The 22,419-nt window shown below is 36.5% G+C and overlaps 1 protein-coding gene and 1 long non-coding RNA gene across 11 annotated transcripts in view; one reads left to right on the top strand and one right to left on the bottom strand.

Moving 5' to 3' along the window:
• The window catches only part of LOC576800 (inositol polyphosphate-5-phosphatase A), a 72,544-nt gene that overhangs the window by 28,190 nt on the left and 21,935 nt on the right, over positions 1-22,419 (bottom strand). For all 7 annotated transcript variants that reach the window (XR_004064190.1, XR_004064191.1, XR_004064189.1 and 4 more), the window contains exons 6-11: positions 8,467-8,530; positions 4,343-4,446; positions 3,399-3,451; positions 1,956-2,019; positions 1,072-1,130; positions 384-468 (exon numbers count right to left, since the gene is read on the bottom strand). Coding sequence is in view for 3 of the 7 variants with exons in the window: in XM_030985882.1 (XP_030841742.1) it covers positions 384-468; positions 1,072-1,130; positions 1,956-2,019; positions 3,399-3,451; positions 4,343-4,446; positions 8,467-8,530 (429 nt within the window). In the remaining 4 variants the exon portion in view is untranslated. The remainder of the gene's footprint in view (positions 1-383; positions 469-1,071; positions 1,131-1,955; positions 2,020-3,398; positions 3,452-4,342; positions 4,447-8,466; positions 8,531-22,419) is intronic.
• On the top strand, positions 16,205-20,355 carry LOC105440305. Of its 4 annotated transcripts, none has more exons than XR_004064194.1 (5): positions 16,205-16,528; positions 17,371-17,467; positions 18,027-18,148; positions 18,796-18,910; positions 20,057-20,355. It is a non-coding gene; the product is annotated as an uncharacterized LOC105440305 (long non-coding RNA). The 4 variants fall into 4 exon arrangements; XR_004064192.1 differs by having other exon boundaries at positions 17,368-17,467; XR_004064193.1 differs by having other exon boundaries at positions 17,368-17,467; positions 18,586-18,910.

Raw genomic sequence — 22,419 nt, 5'->3', positions numbered from 1 at the left:
TTGTTTTCACTTTATATAACCCTGCATGGAAGTACAAATATATGTAGAAGAAAGTGAATGCCTTTCTGGGTATAAAAAGACAATACCATTACCTTGCCTTTTCTATTTGCAATACAATGTTCTTCTTTATACAAAGTAAAAATACATTCTTTTAAAGCCTATCTGCACTAGTTTGGCCAGGAGGGATTAGATCTCTCTGCGTGGTCACTGACAGGTGGTTATCTCATTGAATCAGCTCTCAATTAACAAATAAGAGAATGAGGAATAAGGGAATCATTGGGGACCAATGGGTACCGCTTAGGCATTGTTTGCTCTATAGAGGGCGCAAGTAGCTACAAGTAGTGCAGTGGGGCTTTAAGACAACCAATGATACTCCATCTTACCTTGACTACACCCTGGGCATCTAACCTGAAGTTGAAGTCCCCAAAGATAAAGAATGGAACTCTACTGTGCTTCTCTTGGGAAAGCCTGAGAAGAATTAAAGGAAAGGGTATTGTCAGTCAATAGGCATTTGAAGATAAAACTGAATACTAGTAATGCATTTACATTTTGAATGGTATTTTCCTTAATGGCTGATTATATGTAAAGTACACTGTGATTTGAGGTGATGCGATGGCTCAGTGGTAGAGCAGTGGTCTCGTAACCCGGAGGTCACAAATTCTAAACCTAGTCAATGTGCTTGTGCCCTTTGGTATTAAGGCATTAATCCAAGTACCAAGTCCTTTGAAGAGGACTTAAAGCTGTTGGTCCCCTGGTTGCTTAGTTACAAGCAAACACATGCTTTCTTAGCAGTCGGGTACCAAAATCATCATCATCAAACATGTTAAACATACTTTTGAATAATTTCCTAAGACATCAATATTGTGAACTTTGAAATCATCAAAATTATATAGAACTAACAATGTCTTGCAAATAATGATGGTGTGCCTCTCAGAATTCTGCAAACAGAGTGATAGAAAGAAAATGTGACTAGAGGTTTCTATGAATTCTATCAACAACAAACTTAGCCGTATATGGTACAACAAACCATAGTCAGGTATCACAATGTTTTAAATATTTCCTTCAACTTACCTCTGAATAACAAATTCTAATCCTTTTCTCCTGGTTTTGCTGTATTGTGATGGGAATTGCTATAATGAGAAAAAATATACATATGAAATCAGAAGGAGAAACCTATCCATTTAAATACATGTTTACACTGAATTACCATTGATTCCTATCTACATTTTTGTGTCATAATTATAATTAAATTTCAACATATTTCTCCTTCTTACTAGATGAGGAGGCGCGATAGCTCAGTTGGTGGAGCAGTGGTCTTGTAATTTGGCGACCCGGGTTCAACAACAAGGCTAGTGCCCTTTGTTAAGGCATTAATCCTCATTACTAGGTCTTTCAGAGATGACATAAAGCCATTGGTCCTCTGTTGCTTATTAACAAGCATTTATGCTTTCTCAGCAGTTAGGTAAAATAACCACCACTACAATGTTGAATAACATTAATTACATCACTATTTTATACATATGCATATGGGATTAAAAGTACTTGATATATTGAAGAGAAATACGGAACTGAAAACCGACCTATGAAAACCAATAAATGAAAGAAAGCTTAAAATACTGAGGGTTTAGTTTTGGAAATATGAAATGAGGACTTTCAGATTTAATAGCTTTCATCAAATAAATAAGACACTTGAGACCACAGATAGATAAAAATTCTTGTCCTTGGTGAAAAGTCTAAATGCCCTGTAATATATTGGCGACGGAAGCAGCCAGGCATTTTTTAATTTCCAATTTCCCTTTGACCAACTTGTCTCTGGTTTAATTAGTTATTTTTCCTGGAAGATTCTGGCAGAACCAAGTGGCCGGGGAAAGATTCATTAAAGAAACCAGCAAATTTATGGTAAGGACATGTCGAGCAGAGGGTGAAAGGACTTTTCTGATATAATGTTGGCTTACCGTTTCCACGGCGATGACGTTGTTTGCATCGTGGAACAGGTGCACGTTGACCAGTTCATATTGCCTGTAAAAAAAGAAGATTCAAAGAGATAGCGGGATACTATCGATTTCCAAAATAATAAAGAACGGTGGGGGAAATGGCGAGAATGATATACTTGGGTTTCAGAGGAGGTAAAGACTATGCAATTGGTTGATAGTCTTGCATTGATGTGAAACCAGGGTTCACACACTTTTTGCCCAATACAATTCTATGACTTTCCAAGTAAGAATTCCATGACTTTCCATGACTTTCCCACGGACTAATGTTGCACACAAAAACATTCATGCATGAGCATTGACTATGCATAGAAAAGGTGTTTTCTTCCACCTCCATAGACTTTGCGCACAAGTGAATGCGTGTGCACTTAAAGGTAAAGACCAGTGATGGTCATGCGATTGCATTGTGAAAGAAACGTTGTGGAATCGATCAGAAAAGGTTGATCATCTAGCATCTAGCATCTGCAAGGTTCTGGAATCATCAAAATGATAAGAAATTTGGCCCATTCTTCGTAAAGTTACAAGCACTATACACAGAAAGATGTATATGGGACTACCCTATATCTCTCACAGACCATGAGAGAAACAAATTTACCAAATATATGAATTAGTAGGCGGTTTCCAGGCAAATTTTTTATCATCATGTATTAGTCAAAACATATTCTTTCACATGATTTGTAATGAGAGCTTCCATTTCATTTTTTTTAAATTGGGGCGTTTCCAATACTGGTCTTTACCTTTAAAGAATGGTTTCCTTTTCTACAATATAACGATTTTTAATTATATTTTTTTCTTTGAATAAATTAAATTTCTCTTCATGAGCATATCCCCCCCCCCCCCCTCCTCATAATCTGTCCACTTGCCCTTCTTTTCTTTACCTTTGTATCTTTTCCCTCTTGTACTCTTCTACCCATTCCTAGTCCTACCTCTCCATTCATCCTAAATTGTCTGTGTTTTTCTTTCTCTTTCTACCTCTTTCACTCTCATACTCCCATCTTAATTTACCTCCTATTTATATCCAATATATATCCTATCTATCTATATTTTAAGCGAGGGGGCATCCGGGTGTCGAAAAATATGAATGCTTTTTGCAAAGTACCAAAAAACCACCTCTATTAGGCACTCTCGGCACTAGCTCTCATAGAATTCAAAACAAGGTAAACATCCAAACCAAGGCGATGCATTAGTGCCCTTTGGTAAGGCATTAAACCTCATTACCAGGTCCCTCAGAGTGGACCTAAAGCTGTCGGTCCTCTGGTTGCTTACTAACAAGCATTTATGCTTTCTTAATAGCAGTCAGGTAAAATAACTACCACCACATTCTGTACCCCATTTGTCCCCTGCCCATCCCACATTTTTATTGAATGAACAAGGATAGAGTTTTCAGTGAATCACTGATCAACCAACCTTCCATTGATGCTCCATCTTGTTCTCATGAAACCTTTTCTTGACCACTTGCACTAGAGAAAGAGAAAACGATAAATCAAACTTTAGTGTCAGATTAATTGTTAGATCATCTTCATCACCATCATCATCTTTTATCATCGTCATCATCATCATATACATCACCTTCATCACCAACACCAATATCATCATCGTCGTCATTGAACCATTCCTTTTCCCCCAAGGGTTGGGCATTTCATTTCCTTAATGATCCTACTCCACACCTTCTGGTCTTCGGCATCCACCTGGGTGAGGCCAGAAGCTCTTGTTTCTCTATCCAATGTTTTTAGCCAGCCACCAGGAAATCAATTGTTTTCTGTGACCTATACTCTCTCCACACCATGTCTATACCATCTTAGCAAATCCACCTTTTATATCTTCATTCTCCTGCGAGTTTTTTGTCAGGATTTAGGATTTCATTCAAGAAGATATTTCAGTTTTGTCATTCCTGAACTATTAATGATATTGGAGAGGTTTCAGCGCTTAGAGACTTCGGTGGTAAGCGAAGTGTATAATCAGGAAGCTCTATTTGGAAGAAAACACAAACTATAATATACATTTTTTAAATTAATGATCTCAAAGGAATTTTTATTTTTGGAGGACCTTTGACTTATTGCTTTCTAGAAGTTTCTGTTGTTTCACAGAACTTAAATATTGATAAAAAGTGTGAATAATGAGATCAAAACAAGTCTTTGGAGATATTTCCTGAAGATATCTGAAGATGGGATAGGTATGAATCTTGGAATCTCGTTTCAGAGTCAAGACTCGGCACTCCAGAAAAATGTACATACGGTATTCGCTATTCGGAGCAAGAAGGCATTAATCTGTATATGAGTCAACACCCTTGTGTCTCCAATTAGATAAAACAACGATTATGATAAAAATGTCTGTTATACATGTAAACTGACCTCTGGATAGAAATGAGCAGGGAATTTGTGCTTCTCTTGAGTTGTGACTTTGGCAAGGTTGCTGGAGTATACCTCGTGACCAGACAGCTGTCGGTACTTGCAATCTATATATATAGGTTAATCAGGATAGATACAGGTAGGAGAAGAGAGAGGGAAGATGGATGGTGCAGGAGAGGAATAAGAGGGAGGGAGGGAGGGGGAGATGGGGAGAGAGAGATGGAGACAGACAGACGGATACAGAGAGAAAGTTAGAGAGATGAAGAGAGAGGAAGAGAGAGGAGTGAGAAGAGAGAGAGAGAGAGAGACAGAGACAGACAGAATGGGAAGTGAGAAAGTGAGAGAGAGGGATAGAGATATAGAAAGAGAGAAAAGAGACAAATAGGGAATGGAGGAGAAGAGAGGAAAGAAAGAGGGATATAAAGATTATTATTATTATTATCATTATTATTTTCATTATTATTATCATTATCATTATCACTGTCATTACTGCTGAATTTACACAAAATATACAGTCTGCCAGTTCCTAAGTAAGAAATATTATTATTGTTCATGGGGGCTCTTTGAGGATTTGCTACAGAGAGATATTGGTGCCGAATCTTTTCCACAAGTTACTCACTGCTCCAATGCAGTGTTTTACCAGCCAGTTCTCAGTATTTTCTTCTTAATAGCCATTAGTCCCTTTTTCCTAACTAGCTTTCATGATACCATAAGCAATGATCGGCCATAAATACTCAGTTCTTTCTCCATCTTGTGTAATGGGCAACACGTTCTTCATATCTCTATAAAGGATCTTTCCTAAAAGGTGCTGAAGTGCCCTTAAAACCATCTTAATGTCTCAACAAGTTGGGTGCCGATCTTTTGCCAGTTTGTCAGTTGAGAGTGTTTTAAAGGTAAAGACCAGTATTGGAAACACCCTAATTTCAAAAAATGAAATAGAAGCTCTTATTACCAATCATGTGAAAGAATATGTTTTGAATATTACATGAAGATAAAAATTTTGACGGGAAGCCGCCTACTAATTGATGTATTTGGTAAATTATTATATCTATATACTGTTGAGAGATGCAAATGCATGTGTGTGTAGTCCCATATACATCTTTCTGTGTACAGTGCTTCTAACTTTATGAAGACTTGGCCAAATTTCTTATAATTTTGATGATTCCAGAACCTTGCAGTACATCTATGCTAGATGATCAACCTTTTCTGATTGATTTCACGTTTCTTTCACTATGCAATTGCATGACCATAACTGGTCTTTAGCTTTAAAGGTATCAAAATGCTTGTAATTAAGTCAGTGCAAATCACTGACAATTATGCCAAGTTATCTTCTTCACGCACAGCCCAAGCTAGCTCTGGCCCTCGTAAAGCAAATTGTGATAGGGGCGCCTTATTAGGCCTGTTTTCATCAGCACGAGTTTGCCATATACGTTGTAAACCGCTATGTTAACTATCCCGATTCATATTAGCCAGTTAATTTGCGTCCTCATCAGCCCGCAGTCGCAATTAGTGGGATATTTGGTCGAGAAATTATCCCGAGAAATCTTAGTCTTGTTTACAAAATATCCCCCTATTTGGGAAATAGTGGCTTATTTGCGGCCTTCCCACCTAGTTTGTGGTGAGCGTATCGGTCTGGTGAAAACGCAATTTCAAGCTTTGGGATAATATCCTGAGTCTGAAATTAGCGGGTTATTTGGCAAACTCGAGCTAATGAAAACAGGCCTTATGTGTGCGTCCTTGCTTTGGCAGCAACCAGGCCAGGCCACTTCACCGAAGGTAAAGTCAACCCTTGATATGCAGGGCCTTCGCTGTGGAAAGCTCTCCCTTGAGGGATTCGTAATAGCGGATCATTTAAAGTGTTTAAAAATTATCTTAAAACGTATCTGTTTAATTCGTCATATAATTAATTTTTCTGTCATTTTCATATTCTATCTCACTTCTGTTCCTTGGTTTATGATGCAGATGCTTTTATGTGATCTCTTTTTTGTTGTTGTTTGTTCACAGGTGTGCCTCGAGCATTTGATTTCAGCTAGATTTGGTGCCTTACAAATCTAATATATTATCATTATTATAATTGTGTGCTCATTTCCAGCCTGCAGATAAAAGGAACATTTGAAATCTCAATCTAGGCCATACAGGGAGCTCTTCTTTTCACAATCATTTCAGAACAATGGTATTGCAAACTTCACATTTCCGCATGTCACATTTTTCAGACTGGAATGAGGTTCCATTTTGAGAGCAGATGGGGCTGCATTAAATCAAATCTCAAGTTCTGTAATATCATAGACTTCAATTCCAGAGAAACTGGTTTAAAGATACCCTGAAGGGTTTATTATTGCAGTATATGGGTCATTTGGAGCAGCAAAAAGAACAAACTAAGAAGAACTTGAAGGAAGTCAATTTTTTAATACAGAAAAACAATATTCACACTACAGATAAATAGCCTTTTTGCTTTTGCCCTCTCTCTCCCGAGTATATACCGGTATACATTTTGTACGAGAATTGTTTGACCAATGTCATTTAATTTGTGGTATGGAACAAGCAGTATCAGCATCATTTGATTCTATTTCCATTACTCAAGATTTCCTTTAAGGCAAGGGGGAAAAAAGATGTAGATTGTGCTAGGTTTTTCCCATTAAAGGGCAACCTATTAAGCCCTTATGAATAATTTATTGAAAAGCTCTCTCCTGTTCTGCATAGAAAACGCTAGGGATCAGAATCTAATAAACTGTCCATGATTGTGTACGTACTAGTGCTGTAACATCACGGATATCTCCAATTCCGTTTAACCGCCAGTCAAAACCGGACGGTTTTCGGTTAAACGATTTAAAAAAAAAAAAAAAAAATAATAATAAATAAATAAATCGTTTTTTTTTTTTTTTTTTTTTTTTTTTTTACCGACTCTGTCGGCAACTTTCATTTAACTGCGAGGTGCATTTAAAGGGGCCGATTTGTGCTTGTGAACTTGTCACAAATAATAGTAACAATGTTGTTTTTAGAAGAATGTGTAAGATCATTAATATAAATTAAAAACAGTAGAGGACCTACATGTAGGACAGAACCTTGTGTAAAAGTTGGATGAATTATTATTATAAACTACATATTGAGATGATGAGATCTATTACAAAGATTACTTTCAAACCAAGATGACAGACAAATTGGAGTGTTGTTCTAGTTTTAGAGTGGTGAGTCAACACACAGATTACTGAGCTGGGAGACATTGCCAGGCATAGTGCCAGGTGGAGGGGCATAAATCGAAACTTTAAAAAAAAAAAAAAAAAAAAAAAAAATTATAAAAAAAAAAATATATATATATATATATATTTAAACAAAAAAATTTAAAAAAAAAAATCGGGAAAACGAAACCGTCCAATTGAAAACGGAATCCGCCATGGGCGGTCGGATACCGGACGGTTAAACGTTTGACTACAGCACTAGTACGTACCCCCCCACCCCCCCCCCCCCCCCCCCCCCCCCCCCCTCCTCCCCAGCCAACCAAAAGTATCAAATAATCATGTATACAAGGCAATACATATGAATAATCTAACAGCTTGCAAATCATGTTGATCAATTATCCTGCAATACTGGCAGGTTGTTTTTATATTTTAATTTTTAATCCCAGAAAGTGGGTATATCCTCAATCATTTTTTAAACATTAAACAGATGCATCCATCGCTTAGCCCCCATGTACATGTCAATAGGAGTTGCAGTATACCCATGGCTAAATTGGCAACACTCACTAAAATCTCTAATTCAGATAAATATTCCACTTGCCTTCAAATCACATACCGATATACTAAAGAGGATTTCTGAATTATAAGTCTAAGGGTTTGCATTTTAAAATCATCATTTTGAGAGACGTTCTGATGAAATTAGAAAAATTAATTTACCAGTTTTTATACCAATATAATGTCAATATTAATAGGGACATTGAAATAAAAATATTAAAAACTGAGCCCCTTCTCCTTCCTCCTCCTGGCAGTTTTTTTTAAACAAATTATTATTATATCATTTTTATTATGTGAAATACAACAATCATTCGCCTGGCTTTTAATTCCATATTTGTATACTATGTATGACTTATATAATTAGAATGATCTCTTTTTCTCAAAGATTTAGAAACTTACCTGTATAATCATAACACTGGGCATCCTTGAGAGACTTGTGAATGAAATAAAAACTTCCTAATGCCTGCAGAGAGAAAAAAGAAAAAGACAGAAGAGAGAAAGATATAATTAATACCGTGGTAGCATTGAAATATACTTCAGCATAAATAATAATAATAATAATAAACAATATTTATAAGGCGCTTAATACTGGTGTCTCTAAGCGCACCATATTCTGACTTAACAATTATTTACCAAAACTTATAATAAACACACAACTTTATATACATCTGTTCTTTATTCAATAAATCATGCATATATAATAATAAAAAATAAGATAAGAGTGAGATCAAACGAACATACATACAAGAGGTCAAACATAGGATCAAACATAGGATCGAACAAACAAAAAATAAGACGGTGTGCACCTCCTTTGACCGACTCACAACTGCAGAATATTATTTATGAATTAAAAAGGTGCGTTTTCAGCAAGGACTTGAATTGGTCGAGAGAATGAATATTATGAAAGTGCGCTGGTAATTTGTTCCAAAGGATAGGGGCATTTACTGAGAAAGCATAAAGTGATTTTCCTTACCCACTACTCTAAAGGGTTGTCCAGATATGACGTGGAAAACTCCAACACCAAAAAAAACAAAACCCACAAAAGACAATGTGATTTTTTAACATACTGTATAAATGAATTATGGCTGCATGGCAAAAATGTAACAAAGGTCCTTGTGTATTGCAAAAATATTTAAAAAATCAAACAAAAGAAAAAAACATTTTTGAGAGATTGAGTCACTATCAATTTTTCTACATGAATTCAAGTGAAGAGTACACGTATGCTTCCTTTATCCTAGATATTTGAAAAGCACCGTCAGTAAAGAAGTCTTTCTGGGCACTTTTTCCACCCCTCTGCATCATGAAGTAACAACAAAGCCACTGCATTGAAAGCCGTTCCTCACGCAGGATGATTATTAACAAAAGGAAATCCAGAAAATAGGAACTGTGAATGGCAAAGTATGATCATCACAAACGATTTCCGCATTTGCAAGCCACCAGGTACTATACAGAGTATGAATTAGCCCCAAGGCTACTACAATGCGCAAAGTAAAAATGCAGGTTTGAGGTTTCTTCGGAGACAATTGATACTTGTTTGCTCTTAGGGTCATTTCATAAATATGAAAGCAAGATGAATAAAATCATGCTACATACATGTAATGTATAAACACATACAACTATTAGTGTTACTACTAGTGCTGTAACATCACGGATATCTCCAATTCCGTTTAACCGCCAGTCAAAACCGGACGGTTTTCGGTTAAACGATTTTTAAAAAAAAATTAAAAAAAAAAAAAAAAAAAAAAAAAAAAAAAAAAAAAAAAAAAAAAAAAAAAAAAAAAATCGTTTTTTTTTTAAATTTTTTTTTTTACCGACTCTGTCGGCAACTTTCATTTAACTGCGAGGTGCATTTAAAGGGGCCGATTTGTGCTTGTGAACTTGTCACAAATAATAGTAACAATGTTGTTTTTAGAAGAATGTGTAAGATCATTAATGTAAATTAAAAACAGTAGAGGACCTAGGACAGAACCTTGTGAAAAAGTTGGATGAATTATTATTATAAACTACATATTGAGATGATGAGATCTATTACAAAGATTACTTTCAAACCAAGATGACAGACAAATTGGAGTGTTGTTCTAGTTTTGGAGTGGTGAGTCAACACACAGATTACTGAGCTGGGAGACATTGCCAGGCATAGTGCCAGGTGGAGGGGCATAAATCGAAACTTTAAAAAAAAAAAACTTAAAAAAAAAAAAAAAAAAAAAAAAAAAAAAAAAAAAATTATAAAAAAAAAAAATAAAAAAAAAAAAAATCGGGAAAACGAAACCGTCCAATTGAAAACGGAATCCGCCATGGGCGGTCGGATACCGGACGGTTAAACGTTTGACTACAGCACTAGTTACTACTTTTACATTTTTATTGTAAACTTGTATATGTTTTACATGTACTCTGCAATAACATATATTTTCTTTCATAATAATTTGGAAGATATATTTTTAAGTATAATATAGTGACAAACTGATAATAATATGCTTATTGCAGTTTAATAGATAAGAGTGAGTTTCTAAGAGTATCAGAAAACAGCCAATTTTGAGTATACTCCCAATTACACTTCATTCTGAGGGAAATTTGAAGAAAAAAAAATTCATTATGAATGGTTATCATCTGTTACCAGTCTGTTCTATAACTTCACATATTATTTCGTCTGACATCTCTCTTGACTCCCAATACAAACAAATAACACAATAATACACTTCAACTATTGTGGGATAGCCTGACAAGGACTACTGAGAGCCGGCCGTTTATTCAGTATGAATGTTTAACAAACATTTCTTCTCGTTTCCTTCACTGGAAAACGGACCGACCATGGTCCAGGATAAAAAACCAGAGGTAAAACTCAACGAGCATGAAAACTCTGGAAAATCTTTATAAAACACAGTCATGTCGTAACATAACATGACACAACAAACTTTTATTGTAAATAAAAGTTGTTTGGTTGAAAGTTCACGCTAGAATGATTCAATTACACACTAATTGATGCCATGCCCTGGTCTTCTTGGCAGAATTTAGCTCGCACACCTGTATGAGCTGTCTATGCAAATTACATTCCATCAGGCATGGCCCCGGACCCAACATAAGTATGCATTCATTAACAATACAAACAACATTTGCCTGCTATACAATCGTACCACAGACAAATAACAGTAACCACTATAGTACAGAGAAGATCACACCGGCCTGATGAAAGTGAAATAGCAAAATCTTGCTGAAAACCACATATACATGTAAGACCCCTTTATATCGTAGAAAGAATACCATTCGAAAAAACATCATTTTATTAACTACACATACATGTACCATTAAAACTACTGGGAACTGTCAGTGTAAATACATGTAGCAGAACTCCAGAAGGTGAGAACTCTAGAATGTGAACAAACTGAGTTTTTGCTGGCAGTGTATTAAATGCAGCTAGCATGACCAAATTCACCAACCCGGATTATGTACACTTGGGACAATGAAGACAATGTTCATGTCCTTGTTCACTATTCTGCAATTACATATTTTCTGTAAGAATCATCTGGTAGACTTGTGTTATTTCATTACAAATCTGAATCTGTGGTGACAATTGTGCAGGATATTTGTTTTTGGAGTTGTGACAAGAACCGAAAATTATGTTCACAGCCTTGTTTACTTTTCTGCACTTAAATATTTTCTTTAAGAATCATTTGGTAGACCTGTGTTATTTCTTTACAAATCTGAATCTGTGGTGACAAAAGCGCAGGATATTTGTTGTTTGGGGAAGTGACCAGAACTGAAATTTTTCTTTCATCATGACACTAGTCCACATTCCACACAAGCCCATACATAACATTTAGATGTACTGTAGTGTATAGTCAGCTGATACTGTACAGAATACAGATTCCATCAGCTCCAATATCGATAAACAAGCCGATACATTCGGCGGCCGTGCTTGGCAAATATAGTCATATTGCCAACTGGTGCTCTCGGGAGAGATATGCAATATTATGCGTCTTCTGACTTGGGAAGTTGGGGTCGCTGGAAATGTCATTTCTGATTGAAAAGAGAGATACCAACAAGCTACTTCTATGAACTCCCCCTACTTTCTCGGTTACCTGGCTTAAAGGGGACCCATCACGAAAACATGATTTGATCTTGATGAATGGAGTTCCATATGCGACTGTACTTTACTCAAAATGCGAGCTACATGTAGAAATATCATGTCTGCAAATATATATTGCAATTGAAATACATTAATTCTCAGTGAACCAAAATACGTCTTACTGAGTAGAGTAGTAAAAACATGTGTATGCCCTTGCATAGAATAGGGCTCTAAAGCTATAAAAACCTGTTCTCCGCTAAAAGCCTCATTCCAGCAAAGAAATGCACAGAAGTTCCATGACAACAAAATGATTGAAAAGAAAATCACAGAAAATAATAAAGAATAACAAAATTAAAATGAATACAAAAAGAGAACAACCAATGACGAGGAACAATATTATGTATTAAAAGCAACAGATGAAAAACAGTTAAAAGTAAAAGAAAATTAAACATGAATTAGTGTTGACAACTTGACATTATTTTGGTAACAACAATTTTACCTTTACTAAGAATGTAGTTTCAGTATTGAAGGTATACCTCAGATCCCCACGTCCAGAATATCATAATATGGAACCCCATAATTACAGAGCAAAATATTCTATCATCGTTGGTCCCCTTTAATGCATTATGACAATGTTCACTCTGCTCAAGAATGTTTGGAAAATGTATCAAGAGTACTAAAAATGGAAATTGTCTGCAAAGGAACTTAAGCCTCTTCATGATTAATTTCAAAGTACTACGTTATTAAAGGGGCCAAGTGCCAGAGATTCTGCATTTTTATTCTAAAACCATAATTATTCTGCCATGGCCTGAGAAAAGAAAAGGCTTCCAACAACAGATGAAATTTGTTGGTTTATCTTTTATAAAATGATGTATTACAAACAACATCAGGATAAAGCCTTCTGCCAAGTGTAACACTTGCATATCATGATTTTTTTTCCTTTTTCTTTACATTTTCGAAAAAATCATGAGTTTTACATTTTGAAACCCAGTTACTCCTCACTCAAAACAAAAATTCAGGTCTAGAAATTGAATCACAATGATAAATTACATAGATCAGTGCAAAATTGGAATGATAAAATACTGAGAATTAAAATTATGTTATTGAAAATGCATGTGAAGGTGTGGAGGTACATGTACAGTTTAATTATAGGGCTGCCTTTAATAACACATCAGATCCTTCCATAACTTTACATTTTTTGTTTAAATTTCACGTGTTGTTACGCATGTTATCTGCACACGCTACAGATTCATATCTAGGAAAGGCAACACCTCAAATTATGTAAAGTCAAGTTGAATCGACAACTAACGGTCATTATTTGCTCACAAAAAGACGTTTTCAAGCCCTTTCATTTTGAGGGAAGTTCTAAATTAATATTATCTTTCAAAAGCTGGTGGAATTTAACCTTTTCATTTTGTTGGCCTGCAAATGAGACACACAATGTACAGTGTAGTACCTTTAAACTTTCAATAAGAAATTATTCCAAAAGTAGACCATGGATTTTACAGGAAGAAACAGATTTGTCCTGCTGGGCACTTATCCGCAACATTTCGGGTCTTGGATGCATCAAAAATAATTGTTTACTACACTCATGCCCCTGAGCAACACTGTGTATTAAAGATTTCCCTCAATGCAACATAATTTAAATGAAAATTAATTCATAACTTCCAGACCATGATAATGCTGAATCATTAAAGCGACAGTCAATGGTCGCCAAGGCAACCTATGCGACTGAGCAGAACAAATATACAAACTTATCTCGCTTGTTTTTCCTGAATAAATTGAACCATAGGACATCATATCATACATCTATTTGCAGTCTATATTTAGAGGCCTATGTTTCCTCTCAAAACTTAGAGATATTGACGTCAATGACAGTGTTACTACAGCTCCTTTCTGTACTGTTAAACAAACAATTCCCCAGATGAGTGACGTTGTTGATGTTTGGTGTGAGGCATAGTTCAATGTTATTCAGTATACATGTACTTCTTTCATACTGCACCTAATTTTATTATGTTACTAAATGGTCTCTTAAAAATGGTCATAGACATGTCAGTCTTTGTTAGCTCAATTAAGCTCATTTAGTACATTTAAATAAGACCTACAATGTACCGGTACATACTTGTGGGGTAGAGAGCGGGTGAGAAACACACACTTGACCCCCCCCCCTTCCCCCTCCCCCTTCCCCCTTGATTCTTGATTTCTATGAAAAGAAACTTTGATCAATCATCATATGCTCAAACTTTCATCTAATATATGAAATGTGATATCAAAATATAATTCAACAAATATCTAAATATGGCCAAAGTCAAAGATACAAATGTCTGTCAGCTCAAATGGCTACGCTCAAGATTCGCAATTTCAAGCCACATAGTTTTTTTGTTTTACAGTACCGTCAGTTCAGCCTAACAAAAATGCAAACCTCTGAATGATGGTCCTCACATCTTTCAGATACCATTTAGGCCTCTCCTCATCAGCTCCAGTTTGCCAAATAACCTGCTTTTTTAACTAATCTGATTGCAAATTAGCCAGTTAATTTGCACCTTCATCAGCCCGCAGTTCCAATTAGTGGGGTATTTGGTCGTCCAAGCTAGTTCGTGATGAGCGTATCGGTCTGGCGAAGACGCAATTTCGAGCTTCGGGATAATATTCTGAGTCTGAAAATAGCGGGTTATTTGGCAAACTCAAGCTGATGAGGACAAGCCTAATGATCACTCTCCTCCTGTAATAAAATGTCCATTCACTTGACAGCTTCAACATTAGATTGACTGATCAATCAAACGTCTGTGTCTCTTTCTGAATTTTCATCCTCATCACCATTTCCAGCTTCCTCCAGATATACAGTGTATATGTAAAGCAGAAATGATCGGCCCATGACTTTGAAAGCAGATTCAAAGTGGCCTTGGCAATCATAATAAAGGCGTGTATATGTAATATAGCCTACAGTGTATGTACGATATGCACGTAAACAGAGAGATGTATAGTTTATGTATACAAGTACAGTATTTGTACACCTACATGGCAGCCTACAGCTTGTACAGTATACCAATATTGGCATGTATCTTCTGCTATACATGTATATATTTATACATGTATACAGTATATATCATGGATTAGAAATCTATTTAAAAAAAAAAAATTGACAATATTTTTTGATAATCCAATGCCAATTATTTATCAAGTAAAATATATCTCAAGCATATTAGAAATGATGTGATGAAAAATCCTTTCCAATTTCAAGCTGCCATACAATGGGGGGGGGGGGGGGGGACGAATACCTGCAGTCATTAAATGAGATATTATTTGTAAAAAAAGAAGGAATAAATGGTTAGACACCAATGCTATCGTAGTGGACAAAGAATGTTTGGAATGCTACATGTACAATTGTAAATGTATACAGTCAATCATTGAATCAAACTGGTAGGGAGCGTGCATGGATGCATGAGAAAGAAGGAGCAAGCATGCAAGCCGCAAAGAGGAATAAATCATCAGTTACATTTTGTAATTGACAGCAAGAAGGACAGTAACTCAGTGTCAAATGATACAAGATAATGTCCTTCCGACTTAAAGCAGATAAAAATCATCTGTTGGGGCTAGAAGGGCACAAGCCCTGTTTTAAATCACACAAGATAATGCCCTCCAGACTTCGAGCAGACGAAATCATCTCTCTTGCCATGTTATAGTGACATCTATGATTGCTCGAGCACTTCACATTGAACAAGCTCTCATTTGAGTTAAATATCAGCTCCTTGAATTCAAATTGACAGCATCAAAATTGAGGTGATGCTGTTCGTGTAGTCTTGATTTCTGTCTGGTAATGACAGAAAAATAATACATTCTCACAAAAACTGTAAAAATCTCATTCTCACAATTAATGTTCAAAACTTACAAATAAATGATATTCTGCCCAAAAGATTTACTAGAAAATATAGAATAGCCAGGAAAGGGAAAAATGGAAGATGATCATACATTGAGGTAGTTGACTTGACGCAAATACAGTACTGTGTGTGTACAAAACACAACTGCAATATTCATGTACATGTAATATGGCGTATTTGGAGGTAGAGAGGAATAATTCGTCACCGTTTTCACGAAGTGGCCTCAGTGGCCAAAATCGTTGAAATTTTTAATTTCGAGTTTTGACCGTTTTTGAGCAATGTATATAAATGTCTACAACTTCAGTAATTTTCAAAGTCTAATCTTGCTTAATTACGTCATACGTGACGTCACGAAACGTATCACAAGCGGTACAACTGGCAAACACCGTTTTCACGAAGTGGCCTCTTACGCGCAAATGTAGTCTGCTATTGATAATCGTACACGAACCGGCTCCGCGAAGCCTTTGTCACAGATGCCGGTGCTTCTGGCGGAATTGTTAGAGGAATCTGACAGCCCTAGGTAATTATTTTCACTTATTTTAAAACAATGTTATGCATCGTTCAATAATATCGTCTGTAGCAGTATAAACAAACTCATATTCTAAACGGATATCAAGTTACGAAATGGCGAGATAGGTCATTACAGTCCCACGCACTGTTTTCTGCGTGAGTTGTATTGTCGGTCTACTAGTATGCAGATCTAGTAATAGTAGTACTCGCCTACTACTAGTACTAGTAGTACTATCAACAGAGTGCTACTAAGTATTAAGTAACACAGTATCTTAGATAAGCTTGAACATGTATAAGTGCAGGAGCAGTTACATGCAATAACAACAATGTCACGAGTCACAAGGCGAATTCGCTGAAGAGTGAAGCCCAGGCCAGGGGGAGATATCATTAATAATAATTTTACATTAACTATGTTAACTGATTAAGCAGTACCAGCCCAAGCCTCCAAGGCAAGGCCCAATTAGCCAAGGGCACATTTTGGTTAAAATTCAATGTCAATGTTGATATGACAATGCCAAATCATAAAATGGCAATTGCGACGTAGGAGTTGAGTCTAGGCTCGAGCGCGAGCCTAGAGTCTAGATCTACTACGTTAGTACTTACGTACTCCTAGTACTAGATTTAAATGTTACATGACCCCCTCGTAAGCTCTTTCCATGTTCATGTTATAAATACGAGACTGAGACTTGAATAGTAAAGCCAGGTATGCTTGAATGAATAAACAATTTTGTGCTTGCTAATAATTTAAAGGGAAATCCAACCATGAGAATTGAGATGAAGTGGCTTAATTTCAGCAAATGCAGAAAAAATGAAGCAAATACATTTCATGTTTCTTCCTGGTTTTACCAGTAGAATAGCCGGCTGAGAGGACCATCACTAGCACTCCCAGGCCCAGTGGCTGATGTCTAAGTAGGAGTTTGACGTGGAGAGCTTTTAGCATGTTGTTGAGGTACTTAATGGATGGGGGGGGGGGGTCAACCTAGCATAGGCTGGAGCGGCTTCTTATACACTCGGCTTTATGCTCATAAACGCATGCCTGCTCTTAATTAATTTGCTTTAAAGACAAAGATAAAGCTGATGGTATGGGAAGACGTCCACTACAAGTTACTCCCTCTTTATTGTGCATGATAATTTCATTTTGCCACCAAAGTTGTGGTTGAGCTACTTAAGGTGTACCTTTTGCCTTGGACTTAGAGGATGACAGGCTTTTTGTTGTTTGGGGGGGGGGGGGGGGTTTGCTTATAATAATAGTACTACCGTACTTTCTTCTGGTATAGCGCACATGTCCGTCACGTTGTGAGGGGGGGGGGGGGGGGGAGTTAGCACTAATTTGGGTTGTTTCATCCCATGTTTGCAAGACTGAGACTTAATTATGCAAGGTCGTCTTAATTGCTTTAGATAATGATGTGCTTGCTAATAAGTTAAAGGGATATCCAACCGTGAGATGAAGTGGCTTGTTTGAACAAATGCAGAAAAATTAAACAAATATTTTTCATATTTTTTCATAGTTTACCAGTAGAATAGACAGCTGGGATACGCAAGAGATGAGGGACCACTAGCACCCCCAGTGGTTGATGTCCATGTAGGAGTTTGTGCAGCTGATGTGGAGAGCTTTTAGCAAATTGACAAGGTATGTGTGGTAAGGAAATTAGCTCCAAAAGAAAAGTTATAGATTGGGAGTTGGGCTGGCGAGGGGGAGGGGTCAATCTTTAGCAAACAAATGAACTATTTTCATTTACATAACAATAATCCATGGACAAAACTATGCTGGGAAGTAATTTTCTAATGTGCGCAAAGTGGTGGGGGTGCTAGGAGGGCCCTCCAAAGATGACGGGTTCCCAAACACTCAATTATTTTTTTAAAACCCCTGACTGATCTTGCTTTGAAAGGTTTTAGGCAGTTGATGGTATTGTAAGGCATCAAACACAAGTTCCTCGCTCTTTAATGTGCGTGACAGACATTCATTTTGCCAACATGTCATGTTTGAGCTACTTATGGTGTATCAACTTACAAGATGACAGGCTTCATCTTATATTTTGTATTTTTCTTATTGTCTTTTTTTCATAGGGGGAAGGGGGTGAAGAAGGAGAGTTACACTAATTTGTGTTGTTTCATCTCAGAAAAAAAAAAATAATATGCATTAACCTGATGCCTGTAATTTTTTGAAGAGATGCGATTTTAAAATCATATCATCCCAGTATAGCTTCCTGTACGAGCTGTGTTGGGGGTTTTCTGCATCCATCATGAGTTATCAAATATATTCTCCTTTTAACCCAGCATCTTCACCCTCTGCCCTTGAACTGATTGCTTTTCAAATACCACGGTTTGGAGGTCAGACCAAACGACTGACAGACCGACCGACTGAATAGCTAAGTCCCCTCAGTCATCAAAGGTAAGTTTAAACCTAATTTGTTACATTTTATATTGTTTATATATGAAATATTTTATAATTTTGACTGGCTTTAATGGGAATATGAAACTATATTGCCCAAATATAATCATATTGGCCGGGTCGAAGACGAGGGCAATATGGTTATGTTGAGGGCAATATTGTCTCATATCAACCAAAATGTGAGCCAGTCAATGTTATTATTCTCAATTATCCTCTTCTTATATTTCAAGTATCACTTATACATGTATCATGTACAAGTACCCAGATGTGAAACGTACGGTAATATGCTCTTATATTACCCGCTGCTACATCACGCGTGTCTTTATGCGATAATTGCACCATAAATAATAATGAATGATATTATACGCTTGACTAACTTTGAATATTGATCCTTATTGAGTGGTCTTTCTGAAAGTTGATATAATAAAGTTTCTTTCAATCTGGCAGACAAGTACATGCAAGTGCATTCATTGTTACTTACTGGGTTTATAACATTCATCACAAATTTGCTGATAACCTGCAGATTTTATATCTTCTTTAGATATGAACATATCAATTCAATGATTGACAACAAACCCAGTAATACATATGGAACCCTATCATATCACCTTCAGTGGTTGATAAATACTGTATAGATGTCCGCTACATTTTTTATTGAAATGGAATACAATAGTACCATACAGACCATGGAGTATGCTGTCACAATTTTTTAACTGAAACAATATACCAATCCTCCCAACCTAAAAGTGTTGAACACAGGAAAGCCATTCATATTTTTAAATAGGAGTTATACCACTCTGATTTCCTACCAGGAATTTAGTGCCACAATGTCACAAATTGCATTCTAAGTGAATAAATGGTGCAACAGTATTTATAAAACAATTGCAAATCTGCTTTTCTACTCGGTGCATGCTTCGCTCTTTTCTGTTAAAAGTAGACCTTAAATTCATATTCTGATTTTCATTTATAGTTACTGTATATTTCAAAATATCAATTTAGGACAGAGTAAAACCACTTTTTATTTAATACCCGTTTCTAGGTTTCATTCCTGTTTTATGAAATAAAATTACTATGTCCTCTCTACTTATCATTGAACAGAGTTATTGATAACTTGATTGTAACAATCTTTTGTCAATTACCTCTTAGGATGGACAAAAATACAGAAGTTATTGTTAGGTGGGATCGTGATGGAGAGATCAATTGTGGCAAGAAACGAGATCTTCGATATAACGGAAGGCTTAGGGTGGGTTCAAGAGTCACTATGAGCTAGATGGATGTGGACTGGACGGGGACTGCAACGCTGACAGGAGACTCTGACTCCGAATGTGCCTCCATTTAGAGGTTTTGTGGTCTAGTGGATAAGTCGTTGGACTGTGGATCACAGGATCCATGGTTCAAGTCCCGCCACAGCAGTAATGTCTTTTGGCAAGATATTAATCTAAATTTGCCACTCTGCTGTGAGCACCGAAAGCGGCTGCCTAGCAGAGCCAGGGTAATAGTTGGAGCGCCTTGAGCATATTGTTATTATTATTTTGACAGTGACAACCTCCCTCCTTCCTCACTAAGAACAGCACAGACTAAGGTCATCCATCATATGAAAGTTGCATGTAAGAAGTTTTAATCCCATAAACTTACAGTGTTGTATGTTTTTAGAAGGATTTGGCATGTAGGACTAATATTAATTGCTAATAGTTTATATTTCAAAGGGCAATCCAACCTCTGTAACAAGTTGATTTATGTTAAAGCAGAACAAAATGAGTGTAATAGACTGGTGAAAGTTTGAAAGAAATCAGACATAGAATAAGAAATAATGTTTGAAAAGTTAGATTACAACATCTATGTAAATCTCAGATCTGCAATTTTATGAGGCAACAGGGATGTATGCAGCTGACAACTTTGTATGTCATACACAAAAAATATAAATAATTAATGATTTTTTTTAAGCTCCTCTTCCATTGTGGCAGTACTCAAACTATATTGTAACCCTCCCTCCCCCTAATCAGTGGCCTTGTGAATTTGCATTTCAGAATTTTCCAAGAACACCGGTACCCCCCCCCCCCTTCTTTATAGAGCTACCATGTTGTATTTTTTGCCATGAGTGTGGGCTACAGTTAAATAAGTTGCAATTTTGATATTCAAACATGATTCATTACACCGGAGTGTTGGCTCAGTCAGTAGAGCGTCCGCCTCACAACCGGGAGGTCGTGGGTTCGAATCCCGGCCGCGTCATACCAAAAGACGTTAAAAGATGGGAGTTGTTGCTACCTTGTTTGGCGTTCAACAATAAGGGATAGAGCAACGTCGATCTGGCGCTGCTCAGTGGCTGCCGGGCTCACGATCAATTGGGCAAAAAGAATTTCCGTTTCGGTTTAATAAAATTTTGAGTGAACTATTAGGCTATTATTATTATTATTATTATTATTATTATTATTATTATTATTATGATTTATCAATTTTTAATGATTGTACATGTAATTGTGAAATGAACTGTACAAAAACGATTCCAGTTACTGTATATTGCAAAGAAATAAATGCAGTCATAATCAAGACGAAAGTATTAATCTTAAGATTTGATTGCTTTGTGCTATTCAACATTTATTCTTATTTAGTTAGATTTGTTTATAGGAGAAATGTGTCTGAGAGAGTAATGTACTAAAATGATAATGACTTATGTGACAACAAAGAGGGGTAATAAACGACAAAAAGAGAGATAAAGAGAGAGAAAGAAAGAGAAGGAGGGGGATGTTCTTGTTTGCATGAGAGAGCTAGAGAGGAGAGAGAGAGAGAGAGAGAGAGAGAGAGAGAAAGAAAGAATTGAGAAGAAGTTGTACATAGTGCTTGGTGTGCCCCCCCCCCAAACAAAAAGTATACAAATATGCTATTGATCATTGACAAAAATATTCAATTAAACTAAAATCACATATGAAGCAGGACAGTATATACAATTTCCATAACAGGCATTCAGAGTCACTAACAAATTATTGCATTTCCTGCATTATGTGAAGGATTCAAGATGAATTTCTGGATGGGGCAGAGTGATGCGAGTCTAACATTGAATATAGTGCTGTGATTTCGAGGAAACAGAATCAGCTAGGTATGACAAATATAGTTTTATGGGTGGGGGGGGGGGGGTACGCAAATGGGCATTGCTTTGCACAGCGCGCACGTCAACTGGGACGGTTCGTAAAAACGAAATTTCACATAACCAACAGGGGAAACGGGGCCGCGTAAGCTGCGGGGCCACTACGTGAAGACGAGCCTAAGCGTGGATGTCAAGTTTTTCGTTTTCACGAACCGTCCTCTGACTGTCCTCTGTGATTGAGGTCTAATTATTGTTTAAATAAACATTATTTCCACGTAAAACTTATATCATTTCATTCTGTAGATAGTGTACTATCAAGATATCCAAAAAAATGAATACCATCACATACTTTTTCCCCGTGAAAACAGCGATTGTAAAAAAGTGAAACTTTAAACGCGTTTATCTCAAAATTTGTTTCTGTACGCTA

The sequence above is a fragment of the Strongylocentrotus purpuratus genome, unplaced genomic scaffold (assembly GCF_000002235.5).
Source record: "Strongylocentrotus purpuratus isolate Spur 01 unplaced genomic scaffold, Spur_5.0 spur5_scaffold_15, whole genome shotgun sequence".
Lineage (NCBI taxonomy): Eukaryota > Metazoa > Echinodermata > Echinoidea > Camarodonta > Strongylocentrotidae > Strongylocentrotus > Strongylocentrotus purpuratus.
Note: the sequence above shows the minus strand (reverse complement) of the source record. Positions and strands in the feature narration are given on the sequence as shown.